Below are 21526 nucleotides of genomic sequence, written 5' to 3' on the forward strand. Positions count from 1 at the left end.
TATTTGACTTCTCGATTTTGAAATAGTGCCCACATAATAGGAATCTGATTTTGAAAATCTAGTATTATAAGAAATAACCTGTTAATTTAGTTATTTGTAATATAACTGTAATGAATATATTTTTTCTACCAGTAGGATTTTGATCAAAATTAAACTTAATAAATAACAAGGAAACGAACAATATGTTATTGAGTTAATTTGGTTACGAAACGATGCTTACTAAAATGGAGGTTTATGAGCTGGCAGCTCTGATATGCTGTTTCTTCACGTTAAATTATGGGGAATTGATGTTTGTTCCGTCATCAGGCTCATAAAATTTAGGCCTGAATTAAAGATATATATTTTGTTAAAAGGTGTATTTGATTTGTGCTAAATATGGAAGGTGTGTTGTGGAAATGGACAAATTACTGGAGTGGTAAGGTTTTATAATATTCCTTGTAGATAATAAAAACACATTGACAATATTCTTTTTACAGCAATTTGACACGTAGCGGTTTGAAAGGTAGATTAGGATGAAGTCGGTCGCAGGAGATAACATGAAAGTATAATTATTATGAATTTAAATGATTCTGGCATTAAATAAACAAAGCCGACAATAATATAGGACTATACCGTGTGTATTTAATCAAAACCTGTAATTTTACTTTCGTTAATCTCAAACTCTCAAAGATCAGACCATACAGATATATTAAGAGACAAATTGAGATTTCTGTAATGTCTATTTTAATCTGTAACAATCCTGAAAGTAATTAGTTTCATTCCTGTTAACGGTGTAAATAAATAAGAGGCATGTACGAAAGATTATTGCAAGCAGCTAGTGGTTATATAAGATATCCGAAGATGCGTCGTTACTGTTTACAAACAAATAAACAAAAACAAAAACAAAAATCGTTATGTATACCAAGTATCACACATCATTCCAGTTTTCTTTAGACCAGATGGTCGTCGTAGTGTTCCTACACTTTCTGATCTTAAACTAGTAAGTAACTGGTTCGTAACAATATGTTAACTATGTTTTTTTTTTTTTTTTAATTAGGGGAGAGGGGGGTACCTTTGAACATTTAAGATAACAGGCTAGAAATAATAGCATATCTGGTGGTTTCAAAATTTTTAGTTTGGCAAAACTGCGTTGCATGACGGTCAACTGTTATCTGCAATTTTAATGTAACTGTTGATGAACAGCAGTACTTTGTTACATTTGTGGGGTGAAAAGTTGGAATTTTTGTGAAGTTTTGTAAGATTTTTGACAGAAGCCTGTGTTTTGATATTATCTGCCATTCATTGCAGAAGCAAGTACATTAATTTACTTATCCAATGTTGCCCTTTGTATTTCACAATAGCTTGTACTATCTGGGTATTATCAAATTCTGCTTGATCATGCCGGTTAGGGCAGCTTTGAACAAAAATTAGGGGGCACATTTGAACATTGTTCTACCTATGCTTTTCTGAAAGTTATAAGTACCAGCAACATGTTTGTGTTCTCAGACAATGAAGACAAATGTTCAGTACCAACTGCTGATATTGTGTGTGGACTTTCTAATTCTTGTCTCTCGTTTTCGATTACTTTTAAACTCTCGTCCGCCTCACTTGGGAGTTGAGTATAACCTTGAAGTTGAATTGGATTATAACTGCCACTATTCATCTCAGTGGCTCCAAAAACTATGAATTCAACTCAATTCAGATGTGTTTCCGAAGGGGAGGCAAATTATTTAGAGCACAGAGGCTCACAATATACAAATACGGGTCTGCATATATGTTTCAGCAATTATTACTATTATTATTATTTCCTTGCCATACGCGATTGGTTAATTCGTGTGCCTTAAACTGTTAATGCTGCTTTGTTACATTAGCCTTGTTGTTCGTAAACGAATTCATCCTGAAAATAACGATTATTGTAGTAAAATAATGGTTTGTTCAAAACTGCCCCACGTATGTTCAAATCTACCACATGCTTGTTTCAATCTACCCCCCAAGGGGGTACATTTGAACGACACCCCCTGCGCCCTTGCACAGAATGACAAGATCAAACAAAGTACTCTATTTTATGGCAAATATAATGTATATTATATTTAGCTTTTTCTACAGTTCTATAAGGAAATTTACTGGGTGTTTGGAAGCAAAAACGAATATTCGAAAATAGATGTTCAAATGTAACCCCCTCTCCCCTATAGTTACGTGACTTAAGATATCGTTAAGGCGTATCCGTGTAACAAATCAGCTATCAGTAGGAACAATTTTTGGCATAGTTAGTTCGTTCAACCGAAAAAATGCCACCTTCTACGTAAATAAGTTGTTTAAGGGATCTTGCGGAAGACATCCACAATATGTAAATGACCAACCAGAACCATCATTTCAAACAATTGACAATCGCTGGTAAATCCCACGTGGAGTGTTAGTTGCTACAATTCGAAACATGTCCTTTAAGTTAGTGATTATATAATACTCGATTTTTAGCAAAATCTAAAGTTCCTGGAAGCAAATTTTAGTGAATGAACTTGTAAATAACATGCAGCAAGGTCATAATATTAAGAACTAAGACAATAGCTTTATTAGTGTAAATAATAACGCGAGTGGTACTGAGCATGAAATGGGAATGTGTTGCTGGACCGAGTGGAGTGCATAATGGAAAATCGCCTACAACAGAAGACAAAAATAAATTAACTGGGTTAGCCCTTCTTAGTAAACAAAGAGCCAGGAACCTATTTTAAATGCGTATGACTTGCCAGTGAAAAACAGACGTGAAGTGAAATTGCGAAGATTTTAGGAATGCATAGGAGTACCGTGAGAAAAATAGCAGACAGTGAAGCCCAAAAGACACCAAATAAGATGATAAATTGTACTAAAAAGGGTGCGGGACCTACTTCAAATGAAATTTTGTCATCTTCGTGAAAAATGTGACTTTCCTTATGCACGCTGCACATTGTACAGACTTCGGAAACATTTAGGTTTCAAATACCAGATGTCTAATAAAAGGAGGAGGAGAATAATCGAGTTAAGTAGGATTGAGCAAGTTAAAGCAAGTCGCCAGTGAGGGTGGAAAAGTAATATATTTACATGATACTTGGTACGATACCCACGATGTTTTAAGTAAGAGGTGGGATGATGGTTTGTGCTGTTATTCTCTTAATGGTCACGTATCTAGGCGCAAAAGAATTATCGTATTGCATGCCGCAGCGATGACGAGACGATGTAAATTATGCGATATTCGGGAAATGGTTCTCAAGAGTCTCTTATACCAACAAATGAAAAGTGTATGATTGGATTTAGATAATGCTGCATATGATTCACGTCTAAAATTAAAGACGTCGACCATGCCGATGACCACAAACACATGCACTTACGCAATATCCCAGTGCCCGGCCTTCTCCCGATAAAGGCTGTCTTGATTGGTGAAATGAAAAAGGCAAATATAGGTAAAGCGGTCCATGTTCCGTTAAGGGGGTCCAAAAGTACACTGGACCCCCTTAAGCTAAGCTAAGCTATCCTAACTTAACATAAGCTAACCTAACCTGACCTAACTTAACCTAACCTAACTTAATATAACGTTATATTATGTAATCAAAGGAAAATCAATAGAAAGAAGTGGTGTCAAAGGCACTGGATCCCCTTAACGGAACATTCACCGGTAAAGCTTACGTAATTGACAATATCGGGTGTTACTATGGCCATTACGTTTTAAGACTTCCGCTTTATCATTGCTGCCTTAACCCGATGGGGGAGGGGGGTGATGTGGTCATAGTTCAAGAGAGGCGTTAGGAAGAAAAATGAAACACCCTGAAATGCAAGTGTTTGTAATGTGTTAAGAGAGTGTATTGAATTGATAATAATCTCATATGTGTGAAGAAGTGTATTGACCACGTAAAGAACATCGAAAATAGCTATCTTACGCACGACCAGCAGTTCGGCGACATTGCATTTATTATTCTTGTAGGCTCTTAGGAGAATGGCATGGGAACTCAAGAAGAGGACACAAATATTCTCTTGTCAAGTAAGTTCAATTTAAGACAGTGTTAAAATTCGCTTTCGAATGTGTCCAACGTCCGAAATCACGATATTATCGTACAGGTTTACTTTTGGAGCATCACTAGAAAGAATTGTTTAAAAATTCTTTCATAAATTTCCTTCGTATTGTCACCCAAAAAGGTTCGCCACTGGGTGACATGAAAATATCTCACTTGGCATAGATAAAATTCAAGGAGGCCAGCAGAAGTAATTGTTGAAAAATTACGATTTTTTATCATTTGCGTATAAATACACATTCCGGATGTGCAATATAAAATCTACAGTGCAAAAAACAGAAACAAACCTGTGCTAAGTGGCCATTATAAAGCACCAATGCTATCTAACAGTCAACGACAGGGCGAAGCTGACGGGCCCGCGCAGGGATGCGTCCAAACGTAGCACGCGAGTCAGTGGTGGTGGGTATGCCTGCCTAGCGATGGTAGTAGAAAAGTGAGTTTTGGCAATAATACGAGTTTCAATAGTACTTGTCGTGGTTTCATACCAGTAACGCTCCAATTGTAAACATAAAATACAGGGTCTGTACACCATGCAGAAATATGCCGCCAGCGGAAAATAGCATGTAATAAAGCCATCTTTCGTGTACGCTCACTTATTTTATCCTTCGTAAAGCATTTGTAATGATTTTACATTAGTAACCCTACACTTGTAAACCTCAAGTATAGCTGCATTGCTTCGTATTTAATTATGTTACCTGTAGAAACTTGGGTGCAGTTTTACTATACGGACCCATAGATAGTAAAATGTAAAGTCTAATTTGCCCATTTCATGTCGAGAACAGAGCCCATCCAACCCCTGTGGGGATTCTAACTCGTTCCTACTACTATACTACTATTACTAGAGCCTTTCTATCTGAACTGTGCCCCTTCCTGACGCTGCTGTCGATATGTGATTTCGAAAGAAGAGGGACAAGTTGCAGCGGCCGGGGTCTTTCAATTGTTGAATGCGGAAGCGTTGCCAGAATGAATTATTACACGAACTAATGTGTGCTCTGCCTTATTAACCACTCTAAGTAGCCTACGATCTCCACTCGTCAAGGCCAGGCGACTGAATGACAAATTGGCAACGCAGCTGATGTCATTCACTTCTTTTCCCTAACCAAAGGGAGGGTTTCATCCGGCAGAGGCTGGCGAGGGTGGGGCCGAAGTATAGTTCGCATAGTTTCCGAGGGCACAGGTGGAATATACAGGCTTTACTTATACTATGGATCCGTATAGTAAAATTGCACGGAAACTTGTTCCTTATAAACATGTCTCTTAATGCAAGGTACTGAATTTTACCTTGTATATCTTCGATAATGTGGTGCACCGAAATTACACCTGCACTATTAATATTATTATAAATCATGTGAACAATACATTTTCACGCTTTTTCATATTCTCGTTCTTTAATTGGAGGGGGCACAGTGGCGCAATGGTAAAGCCCTCCTTGCTGGTCTAGTGGCTAGTGCGTGCGCCTTCGGTGTGCGTACTCCCGGTTCGATTCCCGGTAGGAGAGCCTTTGGAATTTTAACTGTCTTCGAAGTTTCTGTATTAGTGTCCCTGTTCTTAAAGCAGAGTTGGCAAAAGCCTTGTTTTTTTTTTTTTTTTTCGAAAAAGAGAACAGAATTTTTTTGTTTAAATAATTTGCTCTATGTATTTATACTACATATGGACAGAAATAAGTTTGTTTCACCGTGATGATATTATGCAGTAACGGGGTTATGCTGGAAAAAGTCACATAAACTTAAAGCGGAATTCAAACCGCTTCTCGGCTTACATCCGAGAGAAATTACCCTCCATTTGGACTCGATACCGGGACTAATTAGCCACAAAGACGATGAGTCTGCCAATTTACTCACGAAGCACTCTGATAAAAAAAAAAAAAAAAAAAAAAAAAAACGTTGTACTGATCTTTACATACTCGTAATAGAACCGTCAAGAATCACTTCAGGAGGACAAAAAGATAAACAGTTGCACAAGTGAAGGCATTATATATAAATCGGGAAACTCCCGCCTTAGCCATTGCGAAAATCTCGTTATTGCTTGGTATGTAAAATTTTAAAGTCAGCGTATCATAATCAGTACGTTAAAACTGAGGTATTAAATTACAAATTTAGTATGCAAATATCATTCAATAAAATTAAAACTCGAGGTCCAATCGAAGCTAATGTTGGAAGTTAAGTATGCAATAGCTAGATTTTGCCAATTTCTATCAATATATTTAAGCAACCTTGGCTTCTTTATAAAACAACAGACATTCAGGAAAGCAGAAATAACAATTTCGTTTCGTTTCGTATGTTTAGGTTTATGTAATACCGAAGTTATTAAGGAGAGGACTCGCTTAAAGTGACATTCGAAACGCTACTTGGTTTACACTTGAAAGAAGGGTTGTAGTTCGGCCGAGAATTGAACATGGGACGCTTTGATCAAAAGGTGAAAAGGAGATAAAACCAGGGTGGATTGATTTAAATCAGTCTGATTTAAATCACTTGATTTTTTAAATAAAAATCCTTGATTTAAATCAAATTCCGAAATAATTTAAAGTGAAAATAAGTAAAGTCCCGTTTCTGTTCTGTTATTTCGATTATAGAAGATGATAATCATAATACAGCATAGTATTAAAACAAGTGTCATGCAGAGGATGGTTAGGGAAAATCCCGTTTTGAACGGGTAACAGGGCAATCCTGTTTTCTTCTCTTCGTAACATAGAGTTTATATTGTAAATCGTTAACTATTCCAACGGGGAAATCACAGTCGACATTTAAGACGAAAATTCTTTTGTGTGTGCCTCTATATATTTGTTGATAATAGGGCATATTTAGAAGTGTCCTATCCCCTCTCCGAAATTTTGTTAGCTTTTTATAACTTTAGGCAAAATTTATGTATTTCGTGTGGCAATCTAGTTACAATTTCCTTAAAAATATGGTCCTGCCAAGTATCAGTAACTTTTGTGGAAAAAAGTGTCACTTTGATAAGCGTTGCTGTATAAATTTTTCTTAACGCTTAGCCTTTTAAATTATATCACCTATTTTTAGCTGATAGGATAAAATCTTCATTGTTCGATTAAAAAAGTACCAATAAAGCTTTTTACTTCGTTTTTTCAGGACTGAAGGCATTGTATAGCACGTTACATAAGCTTTCACGCCTCTCTGCGTCGAGACATAGGATGTGATGACGTCATAAATTTTAAAAAAATATTTTTTGTTGTGCCTATTTTTATAATTTTTTGGCGGGCCTGCATTTTGCATTCAGAAGACTGAAATTCTGCACTCTCGTTCAGTGCACCCTTAGTATTTTTCAAATGATTTCAGATCTCTGCGTGAAAACAGGGGGGGGGGGGTCCAGAGGGGCAAAAATTAAAAAAAAAATGTATTTTTAACAAAAAGTAGCTTTCTTCGCGATTTTTCCGCCTAAGATGGAGACATATGAACAATACCATCTGAAAAGCGGTTCTATTCTGAAGAGAATGATGTACGAACCATGATCTTAGGATGAATAGGGATGTCTCAGGAAACTAACCTGAGATCCTGTTTTATACGGGAATCTGGGGTATTTGGGGATATTAATTTTTGGGGGCTTACTTTTGCATCTAGAAGTTTGAAATTTTGGACACTCATTCACTGCACCCCTTAGTATTTTTCAGACTTGTTTCAGATCTTTGTCTTTAAACAGAGGCGGTACAGTGGGTGATAAATAAAAAAGGGGATATTTCTTAACAGAAAATTCCTTTTTTCGTGATTTTCCAGGCCCAGATAGCCTACACGATGGAAATATTTGAATGGTACCGTTTGAAGCTCTGTTTCATTCTGAAGAGAATAATGTACAAATCATGATTCTAAGATAAATAGGGATGTCTGAGGAGATTTTTATATTACATCTGGGTCATCTGGGGTATTGTGGGGATGTTCTTAGCTCATTGTTAAATATTTTTTCCTCCCTTACTATTCAAGATAGAAATTTGAAATTTAGTACACCCTTAGTATTTCCCAGTTGATTTTGAGATCTGTGCATTAACACAGGAAAGTTCATAGCGGATCGAAATTTGAAAAAAAAAAAAATCAGAAAAAATCCCGACTTCTCTCAAAATTTTCCGCTTCAGGGACATGATAGGGAAAATATGAATGTTACCGCTTTAAAAGCTTTTCTATTCTGAAGAGAATGAAGTATGAACCATGATCTTAGGATAAATAGGGATGATGCTTGACTGAAAGTTTACAATTTACCAAAACAAAAAGAGCCATAATATATAATTGTTAAGAAACATTGTTTGGGATTGGTACAGGTTAACGATTGGGGATTAATTCAAAATTCAACCCCAATACTTTCACTTAAATGGTATAATTGTCAGTTAATACTAATTCGTAATGCTTTTTCTTCAGATCGCGACTTGTATTATACGAGGAGAAAGATTTGATTTAAATAAAAAAAATCGATTTAAATAAAAAAAAAATCATCAAAAATGATTTTTTTTAAACCAGCCAACCCTGTCATAAAGGTTAATGGAAGACAGTAAATTAGTGATAATTAAGGAAATTAAATTACTCAGGAACGCTCAGTAAATCAATTAACTTTAAAAAGAAGTAGAGATCTCATTTCTGGTTCCGAAGCTCTGTAAATATTTCTTTTCTAACGTTCATAATGTTCAAATCTCTGAACCAGACGGTCCAATGGTCCGTATATAGCACTTGACCAACTTCTTATTTAGTCCAGTAATAAGCCTGCTAGTTAAGAACGATCTTTTCGTATTGAGCGCTTCTTTGGCAATGGCACCGTTCTCGTGGGTTTTCTCGGGTTCTCCTGTTTCCTCCCACTTTCTTCATTCTACCATTTCATTCATTTCTCATCTGCACCGTCTCCTTTAGCCTAACCGGCATAATCGTGGGACGTAAAACTTAAAGATTTCATTTCATTTCATTTTTCTTTGGCAATGGCTATTATTGACCTGATCTCGTGCGTTTCTCGTCAAAATACTTCCCAGATACCTGAAATGATCGAGCGTTTCAAGTTCTCTTTATTCTAATTTGACCTGTAAGGACGCGTTTCCACGGGATATTCTCATGACTTTCGATTTTCCGATGTTGATTTCCATTCCATATAGTTTCCCAGTGTGGTGGCCCCGCATAGCATAGTCGCTAATGGTCTCGCCTTCGATGTGAGTGGTTCCGGGTTCGATTCCCGGTGGGGACACTCGGTCGAAAAAGTGTAAAAGCTTTTTCAGGCTAGCCATCCTGAATGAGGTTTTCCTGGGTATTCCTTATTCATACCAGGTAAATGTCGGGGTAATACCTAACATATAGGTCCTAGGCCGCTTCCTTCCTGTCCTTTCCCCGGATAATGTGCTCGCTGAGGGACGTCATCCCTCAAACGTGACGGGCTAACATAGCCAAAGATGCCGAAAGCCCAGAAATCTAAATCTTAAGTTTCCCAGTGTCAACTATTTTGTCAATCATTTCCAGTAGTTCTTCGGTTCTAGCTATAATAACCGTACCATTTTGAAATCTCCAATTCCCATTAATGCTTCATAGAATTAACCTACTTAAAGAGCCGCAGAGACTGAGTGTACAGCAAATATTTCTCGTGAATGGAGGTTTCTGGTTCGATTCTGTCGCCAAGTGAGTTTTCTTGCGGTTCTCTCTCTTTTTTCATTCTGTCATTTCGTTCATTGTCATCATCAGCTTTCTCCACTGGTCTAGCTGCTAACGCGAGCGTCTTTAGTACACGGGGATACAAGTTTGATCCTCAATGGGATAAGATTCCGATGGCAGAACTTTCTTTGTCTTTCAGCGATGAGCTTTTGTAAGTCGAAAGTTTTCTGCTGGAATTCTGCAGAAACGCTTGTGATTCTTAAAAATACGCTTTACGCGACGTAAAAAACAATACAAACTATATTTATGGGAGTAGTCCGTCCACTTAAGACATCTACACACATCAGGCATGTTTTTATACTTTTCTGTTGGTTATTTTTTCTCCTCTGGCAATTTTTCTGCACAGGCGCGGCAAAGTTTCTACGATCACATCGCAGATCGCGGCATGTTCGGCTATGGGGGAAAAGATTAAAATTTGGGACCATGCAGGTTTCGATTCCACCTTAAATTGTAGGTGCCAGTCTCATAGAGCCTCGGTGCTAAAAATCGATACTAAACATCAACACACAAAAACTAGTAATAATAATAATAATTTAAAATCGTACCTTAGTCTTCAGTATTTAAAATCGTACCTTTTTCAGTGTTAATGTACCTTTTTGAGTTTTAAATTATGTACCCATGAGCACAGTTTTGTAACTATTGTTTCTAAAGCCTTGCATATTCCTTGTTTAGGTTGGCAGACGAGATGGTTTGTCTTGGATAACTGCGTCCTTGCGTACTACAAGTCCCAGGAGGAGGTGAATCAAGGATGCAAGGGTTCAATAAAAGTATCGGCTTGTGAAATCATAGGTAGGTGCAACATAGAAAAATAGGTAGCGATATAAGAAATTCTTATATGTAATAAAGGAATTTATATGTATCTATATATTTTAAGAAATGAGTCAAATGGAGGTGCATGCGTAAGTTTTGTAAAAAGTTGGGCACTCAACCAATCAGCGAAAGCGTTACGAAGACAGAATGAATGACTATTTTCCTTGCTGTTTAAGTAGCCTGTTTAATTTGTTGTCAAGCCCCTATCTTGTCATAGCTATGCGTTCGAGTATAGTAATGGCACTTCGTTCCGAAAATTGTAAGTTTAATGTGTATATATAAAAGTTCTGACTTAAGAGTCTTCATTCCGGCGAAATTAAAATACCGCTAATTTTACAGTAATTATGTGATAATCTTCAAATAGATAAAAGATAATCGAAATGTGGAACAAGAGCGCCCTAGACAAATCATTTTACATGAGAAACCGTTATCACGACTCACTTATCTGCTTTCGATTTCGAGCCATTTTGAAAATCGGCATTTATTTTCGCGTTTCTAAACAGCTGAAAACGGAAAGCCGCTAGGTGACTTGTGATGACGGTACTTCACGCAAAATAATATTGTCCAGGGCGCTCTTGTTCCACATTTCAATTATCTTTTATCTATTTGAAGATATCACATAATTACTGTAAAATTAGCGATATTTTAATTTCGCCGGGATGAAGACTCTTAAAGAGAAACGCCTAAGTTAAGCTGTTCAACCATTAACCCTCTTACTACCAACGGGGGGTATTTTGTGCCCACCAGAGTGTTTTATTTAAATTGCTCTTCAAATCCTTTCTTCAAAATTGTTAAAAAAAAATATTGCTCAACATGTTTAGCTAGAGCGTATACAAATTAGAGTGGTGCATATTAATCGTTACTATGTCTTATAAATTTGCTATTTTAAGTTGGTAAACACAAAGTACCCCCTGTTGGTAGGAGATGTGACTGACATTTCCAAGTTTCACTCCTAGATGGCAGTATAATAAATAACTATTATCCCTATCCCGTGTACTGTTCACTTCAGTCACTGTAGATTTTTGTGAGTTTCTAATTTTTTTTCTTTTGCGAGATATATTTAATCTTAACAGGTGAGTACAAAATGACTCCTCCATGGTAGTATCCTTGGTGTCCTTGTCGTCTCCTACTGTAGTAATTTGGAGGAGGACGCATATAGTCAATGTGTTAAAATCTATAAAGCTCTAAGCAAGCAGAGTGAGCAAAAAGGGCCTAAAGCTCCGAGCAATCTAAAAGCTTTGTGTTAGGTAACTCGTAGAGCTCTAAGCAAGCTAAAAAAGTAAAAGTGACTAGCTAAAAGCTGACAATAATTGCCAAAACCCTCCTAGTTTTATAGCTGCTCCAGTGGGGCAGTGGCGCTGGTGGTCCTGCGTCGTCACATAACCAGTGGTATCACTGTTGTTCCTGCCGTCTGCTACTGTAGTAATTTGGAGGAGAACGCATATGGTTAATGTGTTAAAATCTACAAAGCTCCAAGCAAGCTAAGTGAGCAACAACGGCCGTAAGCTCCGAGCAAGCTAAAAGCTTCGTGTTAGGTAACTCCTAGAGCTCTAAGCAAGCTAAAAAAAAAGTAAAAGTGACTAGCTAAAAACTGACAATAATTGCTAAAACCTTCCTAGTTCTATATCTGCTCCAGTGTGGCAGTGGCGCTGGTGGTCCTTCGTCGTCACATAACCAGTGGTGTCACTGGTGTCTTTGTCGTCTACCACTGTAGTAATTTGGAGGAGGACGCATATGGTTAGTGTTAAAATCTAGAAAGCTCCAAGCAAGCTAAGTGAGCAAAGCAAGCTAAAAGCTTCGTATTAGGTAACTCCTAGAGCTCTAAGCAAGCTAAAAAAGTAAAAGTGAATAGCTAAAAACTGACAATAATTGCTAAAACCTTCCTAGTGTTATAGCTGCTCCAGTGTGGCAGTGGCGCTGGTGGTCCTTCGTCGTCACTGGTGTCTGTCGTCTGCCACTGGAACGATTTGTAGTAAGATGCACATGGTTAATGTTTATAAATATGAGCACGTCTTGGTTGTTAATAAGCAGTGCCAGCAGACTGTTAAAGTCGACAGTGATTCGGTGAAACTTGTTTGCATCTTTCTATAAATTTTTATTACATAATATGGCTTATCTTTAAACTGTTTGTGTACATCGTATCATCATTCTGTACATCGGAAACAGATAAATTGAGTTTTCTTTCAGTGTCTTGCACGTGTGTACAAGGTGTGTATTCGACAATTTAATTTTCGAATCAGCTCTCTGCCTTCTTTAAAGTTATGCCGTTGTAAAGTGACTGTCGGAATTCCGAAACTTTGCGCAGTATGGTTATTGCCGTACACTGAATGTCCGAAATATTAACAAATCTGTGTCCTAAACAGCCAAAGGTCGCATGGTGCTAGGTCACGGAACTAATTTGTGTCAAGTTTCAGATGGATATTTCTAGGCCAGAAACTCTTGAACATTTTTGTTATTAATTTCTTGCCAACAGCGTAATACACGAAATTTCATTTTCTGCTTCTTGAATATAAATGCGTGCTCAAGTGTGTTGGATCACGTTCGAGATTGCGTACTTTAACATGTTGGAGCACTTGATTATGTGTTTGAACATGTCGGGACACGCTTATGTATGTCAAAACACGTGCGAGTACAGACTTCGACATACCGGAACACACTTATATATGTCAGAACACATGCAAGTAAGTGCTCCAACATGTCGGAACGCGTTTATATATAGAAGAACACGTGCAAGTACATGTTGCAACATGACGAAACAGGCTTATACATGTCAAAACACATGCGAGTACGTGCTCCAACGTATTGTAACACACTTATATATGTCAGAACTCATGCGAGTACGTGCTTCAACATGTCGGAACACACTCGAGTGCGTGCTTTTGAACATGGAACATAAATACAATTCGGCTCACCGCTATAATTATACTCCGAGCTTGTTCCAGACATATAATTATAATTATATATAATTATAATTTTTCACACCTCGTATATAATTAAAATTAAAAAGGTATAAATCTTTAATTTTTAATATTATAATAGCGTTCGTGTGGATTTCAGTTCATCCTGTGGATAATACCCGTATGGACTTGGTAATCCCAGGAGAGCAACACTTTTATCTGAAAGCAGCGACATCTCAAGAACGCCAGCAGTGGCTTGTTGCTCTTGGAAGTGCCAAAGCCTGTGTCACGACGAGAAGCAGGAAAGATTCCTGTAAGTGTGAGTACATCTTTTCTTTTACCTGGAATGTAGAGGAATGGAATCACTCAACTATATAATGACTTGTCTTTTGAGGAAAACTGATAACGAACAGACATACAGGAATGCAAGATTAGATGACTACTCCAACAGGGGATTATATAGAGTATGTATATATAAATGATTAGTACCCCAATAAAGAGAATTGGATACAGTAAACTCTCAATTTAACGGAGAGAATTTGATTAATGTAGTTGGGCGAAGAAACTGTTGAGGGGAAAATTTGGATTAGATTTTTGAAAAGCGCGACGACCGATGCGATTGTGATGAGGCAGTGGTTCTACTCATTTTTTTTATCCAGTAGTAAATAGTTTCTTCTTGTTATGGTATGTACAGTCTTGTTCATAAAATCTTGGTCACTAAGCTATTTTAAAAAAAAAAAACATTCTAATACGATGGGTTATCAGAAAGTAAGGTTTCAAAACTTGCAGTGAAACGTGTATATACTATTTCAATAGGTGTTCCCGACATAGTCTTCATATCGGTTGAAGCAGTCTTCATATCGGTTGAAGCACTTACCCCATCGTAGGATGAGTTTGAAGATTCCCTCTTGGTAAAAATCCTACCCCTGCGTGTTCAGCCACTTTGTCATGAAATGTTTATCCCCTCATGTGAAGCGAAATGATGGCCTTCTAGGTGCTCCTTTAAGTGAAGTGCGGGAACATGTGAAAGTCGCTTGGAGCGAGGTCCGGGCTTTATGGGAGGGTGGTGGGTTTCGTGTCCCAGCGAAACTGCTTTAACAGCATTATAGTCTTCTGAGCTGTATGCTGGCGCGAGTTGTTGTGAAGAAAGATAAGTCCTGGCCGTTTCGTCCTGATTTTTACCTATATCAACTGCCGCGGTTTCAGCCCACAGAAATCGAATAACCGAGTGGACTTCTTTGCGAGACTAGTTTCCCAAACGAGTCACCATTTGTGTTTACCTACAAATAACGCCTTAGGTGGAGCGTGGTTGAAACATTGCACAGTTGCCAGCTCCATGTATTATAATTACCACACACGCCTGATTCCTCTATAACAGACGAAACCCTGGAAATATTGGCCTTGTAACCTAGTTTCTGACCCTTCCTTGTATGAGAGATTCAAATGCTTTAGCTCTAAGTAATGATCTCAACTAACCATAGAAAATCGAACCCTGTTTGATTTAATTCCAAATGTGGGTTAGTGGGTTATAGTGGCTCTCAAAATGGGAGTTAGCGCCCCCCAAGCGGCGCTGTAACGAAAATGGGTGATTGAGGGAAGGGACGTAAAGGTAATAAAAGACGGATAACCGAAACAAATTATAAAAGAAGTTTTTCCTTTAATCTTAAATATAACGAAAAGAAAGAGGAAGGGTTAGAAATTAGATTTCTGGGCTTTCGGCATCTATAGCCATTTTATCCCGTCGTATATGCGGGATGATGTCCCTCGGCTATCACACTATCCGGGAGGGGAAGAAGAAAAGAAAAAAATGAAATGAAATCTTCCAGTTTAACGTCCCACGGTTATGCCGGTTAGGCTAAAGGAGACGGTGATAATGAGAAATGAGTGAAATGGTGGAATGAAGAAGGTGGGAGGAAACGGAAGAACTCCGAGAAAACACACGAGCACGGTGTTTGTCCACCACAAAGTCTACACGGCGCGAGCTGGGATCGAACCACGGACCCCGAGCACTGGAGGTGAACGCTCCACCACTGAGCCACCGTACCCCCCAGGGAAGAAGAAAAGAATGGGAAGAAAAAAAAAAGAAAACAGCTTGGGACCATTATGTTAGGTACCATCCCGGCATTTGCCTGGTATGAATGATGAAAACCTTACGCAGGATGGTTGACCTAAAAAAAAGCTTTTACACTTTTTCGAAAATGTATACCCACCGGAAATCGAACGGGACCGCTCTCATCAAAGACGTTAGTTACACGAGGCCACAGAGAAGAAGAAGCATATATATTCTTTAAGGCTGATGTTAAGAACTGAAGTCTTTTTCTGGATCTTATACTGCTTCATCCAAGTCTTGCGTTCAGCATGGATGGATGGATTGGGATAATATGACGGCTAAGGGGAACACACATGATTATCGCATTTACCCAAGGAGGCGCCCCGATGGCAGAACTTTGTCTTTTTGCGATGAGCTTTTGAAAATCAAAAATTTTCTTCAGGAATTCCAAAATAAAAAATCAAGTTGATACTGTGTTTTTATTACAGCGTTACGTGAAGCATGGTAAACAGTTTTCAGTGGTATCTCTAGTTCGAGTTACAACCTGTGAAGTCACATTTTTTTAAAGAGTTTTGCTAAAAGAAGCAGATTTAAAATATTTATATTTTATCATCTCCAATATCATCACTAAGTCCATCCTTTGCTGCTGGCCTTTTCTCCATTACATTAGTAACCACTGAACCCCAGCTTTCACATATGGCCTCAGACAATAGTATACTCAAATAAAATATCATTAGCTTTACTGCAAAAGAGTATTTGTGTCGGAAATCTGTTACTGCAACTTTAAAAAAGAGTCTTCAATTTAAAAAAAAAAAAATCCTTCATTTCTTGAGTTAGTTACCAAGTCCTGCATAGATTTAATGAAAAGCTTATATTCAAATAATCGTCTATCTATCAAAAACTGAAATGGGAATATACTCATAAACTCAAAGAAATTTAAAGAAGATAAAGTCCTTCTGCTAGCTATTTTTTTCCTCTCGCAATTTTTCTGCAAAGGCGCGGCAAATTTTCTGCGATCACATCGCAGATCGCGGCATGTTCTGCTATGGGGGAGACGCTAGGCTCTCTAAAAGGTTAAGAACCACTGGGTTAGAATACATAGCTTTCTAGAGACGTGGGTGACCATTTTTATAACACACAAGACAGTACATTACAAAGATAAATTCACTGTTTTATATTAAAGTACCCCATAACTTCTATTAGTAATTTTATAGTTACATTATACAGTACAATTTCAAGTGTAATATTCTATTTAAAATTTCGTTCATAGTACAATTGCGATTTTACGGACATCCTTTCGGCTCAGTTACTCCGTTAAATGGAGGGTTTACGTAATTGCATTGTTATATTGCAAAGCATAGTTCAGGTTACATGTTTATATGGAATCTTGGGCCGTAAATTTGAAATATATAAGGATATTTCTTTCGCTATGTGTAAGAATTTGTGCTTTGTAAGTACATAGTGCATACCAAAATTGCATATCATTTTGCCAATAGATCAAAAAGTAATAAGGGTAGATTAATATAATTACATATGAATTAACTTTAAGGCGTAACTATAAGTTTCTAACTTTACCAGCTTTTAATAAATCAGTTGGTAGAGGAAAGCCTTTTTTGATACTGATCTAAAATAACAGATTTCATCGTAGCGATGCCTAATCAAGTTTTTGTGTACATGTAAAAAAGTGTCGATACTCATTGCCGGTTGTATGAAGTTTTAGGGAACATTACACTTGCTGAGTGTACTGTGTGAATTAACAGTGGCACGAGATCAACTGGAAGATCCGCCGAGGCCCAATTACTTCTTGGTGCATTTTATTGATAATAGTGATGTTGGTTTTGGTTACAGATTCTGTTACTTCTGTCCGGATTTCTCGACCCCAGTATAGTTTGTGGTTATCGTTCTTAAGTACTGGGTTTGGTTGATATTTGTAGTGTTATTTGGTGTCTGTCAGGCGCACAATCAGAATTTGGTACTGGGAAGGGTCCGAAGTTTAGTTGGGGAATGGGGAAACTAATACTACTATACAATACCGGTACGTCTGTATAGTAATGAACCAATGTCATTCTACACCCGAAAAAATGATAAGTAATTGTTAAGTATTGCCACTTATATTCTTAGAAAAAATACGAAGTACAAAGTAGAATATTTATATATACAGGGTGTTTCAAAACAACGCCGACAACGTTTGGGAGGTGATTCCTGACACCAAGATAAGACAAAAAAGTATAGACCAACCTGGGTACACAAATACTTCCTTTCAAAGTTATAGACTGCCGAAAACATAAAAACATGAACGTTAAAGATCCATAGCTCCAAAACTATGGGACTTACCATAGTCGGGTCAAGACTTCACTTAGGAAACTAGTATGTGCCCTATCCAAATATCCATGTTTCAGAATCCTGGGTACTTCCGCAATAATTTTTATAGAGGCAGTTGGTGAGTACTTCAAATTATATGCCCGTAGCCAAACTCCCTCCATAAAAATTGTTGCGTGAGTACCTTAGGATTCTGAAACATGGATATTTGGATAGGGCACGTATTAGTTCCTAAGTGAAGTCTTTACCCGACTATGGTAGGTCCGATAGTATTGGTGCTATGGGCCTTTAAAGTTAATTTTTTCATGTTTTCGGCAGCCTATAACTCCGAAAGGAAGCATTTGTGCACCCAGGTTGGTCTATACTTTTTGTCTTATCTTGGTGTCAGGAATCACCTCCCAAACGTTGTCGGTGTTGTTTTGAAACATCCTGTATAATTTTCTCTGCTAAATAAGTATAGTTTATAAGAAGTGTAGAAATGTATATCGAGTTACGAAGTGCTTTTTTAAGAGGAAAAGTCTGGACCCAGTGTACATCCCGCGTGGGTGCGCCTCTAGTCCACGTTATGTACTTGTGTATGATTCTCGCAATATTATTGTCTTTTCACATAGTTCATGTCTTAAACAAGTCATGACATGTTTCTTAGGTTCACGCTAGTGGGACTTATATGATTGTAGGGGCCACGGTGGCTCAGTGATAGAGAGCGTACCTCTGGTGCATGAATTCCTTCTGGGCAAGTAAGTTTGTGATGGACAGCATCATGTCCGTGGGTTTTCTCTACGTACTCCAGTTTCCTCCTCCATTCTTATTCCACAAATTCTTCGATCAATATTCACTTGCCGTAATTCTCCGTCTCTAAACGACATAATTGTGGGACGTTAAACTGAAAGATTTAATTTAATTTTTATAAAAGATTGTAATGTTAGTACGTACGTCCGTTACTCCACAAGATAACTCGAAAGTGACTTTTTGAAATTTTTTTCAGTAGATAGCTAGAGCGATTATCTGAGTCGAGATCGTTATTGGAGTCGATCTGTTAACGCAGTGGTTCTCAAACTTTCCGATAGCACGGACCCCCTGTTCATTCGGAAAGTGATCTGCGGACCTCCTTACAATGCTATCTGAAATTTCAGGTGGCATTAAAAAAATATACTAATTAGAATTACCACTGACAAGAAAAAGATCAAGAAAAGTAATTCTATAAGAAATTTATTCTAAAAATACATGATTGGTTTCTAGTGGACGAAATTTCAATTGAAAATACAGTAATTTTCAAGACTGAAAATAAGATTTTTAAAAAAAGGAAATCCACATAATAAACAACCCTCTCAAATGGGTGTCACTAATGTGAGGAATGAAATTCTTTATGTTTTTCCATAGTTGCATTCAAATCTGGAATAAGTTTTGTCACCATCAATCTTAGATCTGATTCCACATTAAGACGATTTCGCTTTAAGGTTTTAATACTGCAAAGAGCAGAAATGGTCTGTTCACGTAAGTAAGTGGTAGAGAAAGCCATCAAATGTTGTAATGCCTTTTTAGACAACTTTTATATTCACGAAGCAGAAATTTTGTAAACTAGGAAAACATTTAAATTTAGAAACGTAGGTATAATTATTAATTGCTTTCTTTTTATTATCTGGAAAAATACTTCTTGCATAACAGCTGTGAGTTCAAATTTATTACAACACATTTCAATTTTTAGGCATCGCTGACTCCCTGGCTAGGTCCCGCGGACCCACTTTGAGAACTACTGCATTAACATATTCACGGTGGCTGCCCATATTCCATTCATTCATAAATGTACTTCGTGCGTGATTCTCTTTACTCTCTAGCAAAGTTTATATTATTATTATTATTGTGTGTGCTTCTGGCAAGTATAGTTGGTATTGTGGCGTGTTATCAAGTGCACCACTCCTTTTTCTTGGTTTATTTTACTTTGATGTCCAGCTAGTTATGATGTGTTTTATGATTATTATTTTTTAGCGGACTCAAATCCTGATACACTTAAGTCGAAGAAGTCTGAACTGAGACTCTACTGTGATCTACTTATGCAACAAGTACACATGGTGAAAACGGCTGCTACACACGAAGGAGGGCCTCAGGTAGAGGTAAGCAATTTATTTGTATTAATTACGTTCAGATAACTAGGATCAATTTTAACACATCAAAACCATTTACACGAAGAAATTAAATGTCGACTAAAAGCAGGGAATTCGTGTTATTATTCAGTTCAAAATCTTTTATCGTTGCGAATTCTGTCGAAGAATTTAAAGCTTAAAATATAAGAAATGATAATCATGCCTGTTGTTGTGTATGGCTGCGAAACATAGGCGATTACTTTGAGGGAAGAACGCAGACTGAAAGTATTTGAGAATTAAATCCTGAGACGAATATTCGGAACCAAGAGAAACGGGAATAGGAATGCCAGAAACTTCATAACGACGAACTACATAATTTATACTGTTTACCAAACATTGTTAGGGTCATCAAATCTAGAAGGCTCAGATAGGCAAGCCATGTAGTCAGAATGGAAGAAAGTAGGAACGCTTTCAAAGTCTTAACTGGAAGACAATACTAAGATGGATCTCGTAGAAATAGGAATACAAAGCAGAAACTGGATCCAGTTGGCTAAGGACAGAAGTCAGTGGAGAGCTTTAGAAAACGTGGCATTGAACCTCCGGAATCCAGCAGCCATTCAGTTAGTTAAAACTATTCTAATTTTATTGTCATTTATTTTTATTTATTTATTTATTTATTTGTTTGTTTGTTTGCAGTGCTTGCAAAACAAATAATGTCTTCTCATTTAGCTACTGAGATAGTAGCAAAAGTGTCTTCAGTTTCTTCTTTAGTTTTATCCTGTTTTTAATTAATATATAATTAGTGATAATTTAATGTAAAGAGCAGATAAGTGTAAATCTCCGATACTCAACATTCTCAATACTCTTTCTGTAAACTTACGTGTAACGTCAAATTTTCGTCGTAACAAATTCACATTCTTAGTAGGAAGTAGCATATCTAAACCTATTTATAAAGAATAGTACCTTTTATCTGAATCATCCAATAACGCACAATTCTTGCAGAGCGTTCCAGATGTCACTCACTTTTTCATCAGTGTCAGTGCTGAACTGAAGTTTCGCTGTTAAGCAAATGACGTGAAGACTATCCCGCTTGTACCTTTGGTGCATGTAGTGCCGAGTCATTTCCTGGTGGAACGCATTACGGTGGAAGTTGTTCATTAATCTCCAGTTTCAATATAACTTCTACAAAACAAACCTCATTATTCATTACTATAATTAATATTATCCTTTCTATTTATTTGTTTTGCAAATTTGTTATTAAGTAATCTGATCACACAATTTTCCAGACAGAATTTTAAGATGTTCGTAAGCAAGGAATCAAATCTCTTCTTACACCTTCGTTCTGTAAGAGCAGGGCTCATAACGAGTCACTTTTTTTTTTAACTAAAAGTTACTTTTTTTTCAAGTTGGTCACCAAAAGTAACTTTTTTGGGAGGTAAAGTGACTTTTTCGTATAATATATGTTTTGCATTGATAGTTTTCTAAGAAAAATTTTATAAAAATAAATGGAAAAAGCAGAAACTTGTTACTGATTACTCTTCTGATAGATTCAGTACTTGCTGCCACATGTGAAACAGTCAGTTTTATTCTCACTTCAGCGTTTATTCTTTCTAAAGCATAATGGATGGTTGGTGGATGCGTAAGCTCTCAAGGTGGGGCTGAGAACCCTTCTGTGTCTTTCTTGTATCATAATAGGATACCAATTCTTCCAACTCAAGGACCA

General features: G+C 37.2%; 1 protein-coding gene across 3 annotated transcripts in view; it reads left to right on the forward strand.

Annotated features, from left to right (window-relative positions):
• The first annotated feature begins 253 nt into the window (after nucleotides 1–253).
• LOC145675525 (pleckstrin homology domain-containing family A member 8-like) overlaps nucleotides 254–21526 on the forward strand; it is a 68722-nt gene continuing 47449 nt past the window's right edge. The window contains exons 1-4 of one of the 3 annotated variants that reach the window (XM_081746008.1): nucleotides 257–415; nucleotides 10319–10435; nucleotides 13514–13666; nucleotides 19709–19833. In XM_081746008.1, the coding sequence (XP_081602134.1) occupies nucleotides 376–415; nucleotides 10319–10435; nucleotides 13514–13666; nucleotides 19709–19833 (435 nt within the window). In that variant the 5' untranslated portion in view covers nucleotides 257–375. Of the gene's footprint in view, nucleotides 416–10318; nucleotides 10436–13513; nucleotides 13673–19708; nucleotides 19834–21526 lie in introns of all 3 variants that reach the window. The other 2 variants (XM_081746007.1, XM_081746009.1) reach the window with 2 other exon arrangements.

The sequence above is a fragment of the Thermobia domestica genome, chromosome 18, assembly GCF_964235325.1.
Source record: "Thermobia domestica chromosome 18, izTheDome1.hap1.1, whole genome shotgun sequence".
Classification (NCBI taxonomy): Eukaryota; Metazoa; Arthropoda; class Insecta; order Zygentoma; family Lepismatidae; genus Thermobia; species Thermobia domestica.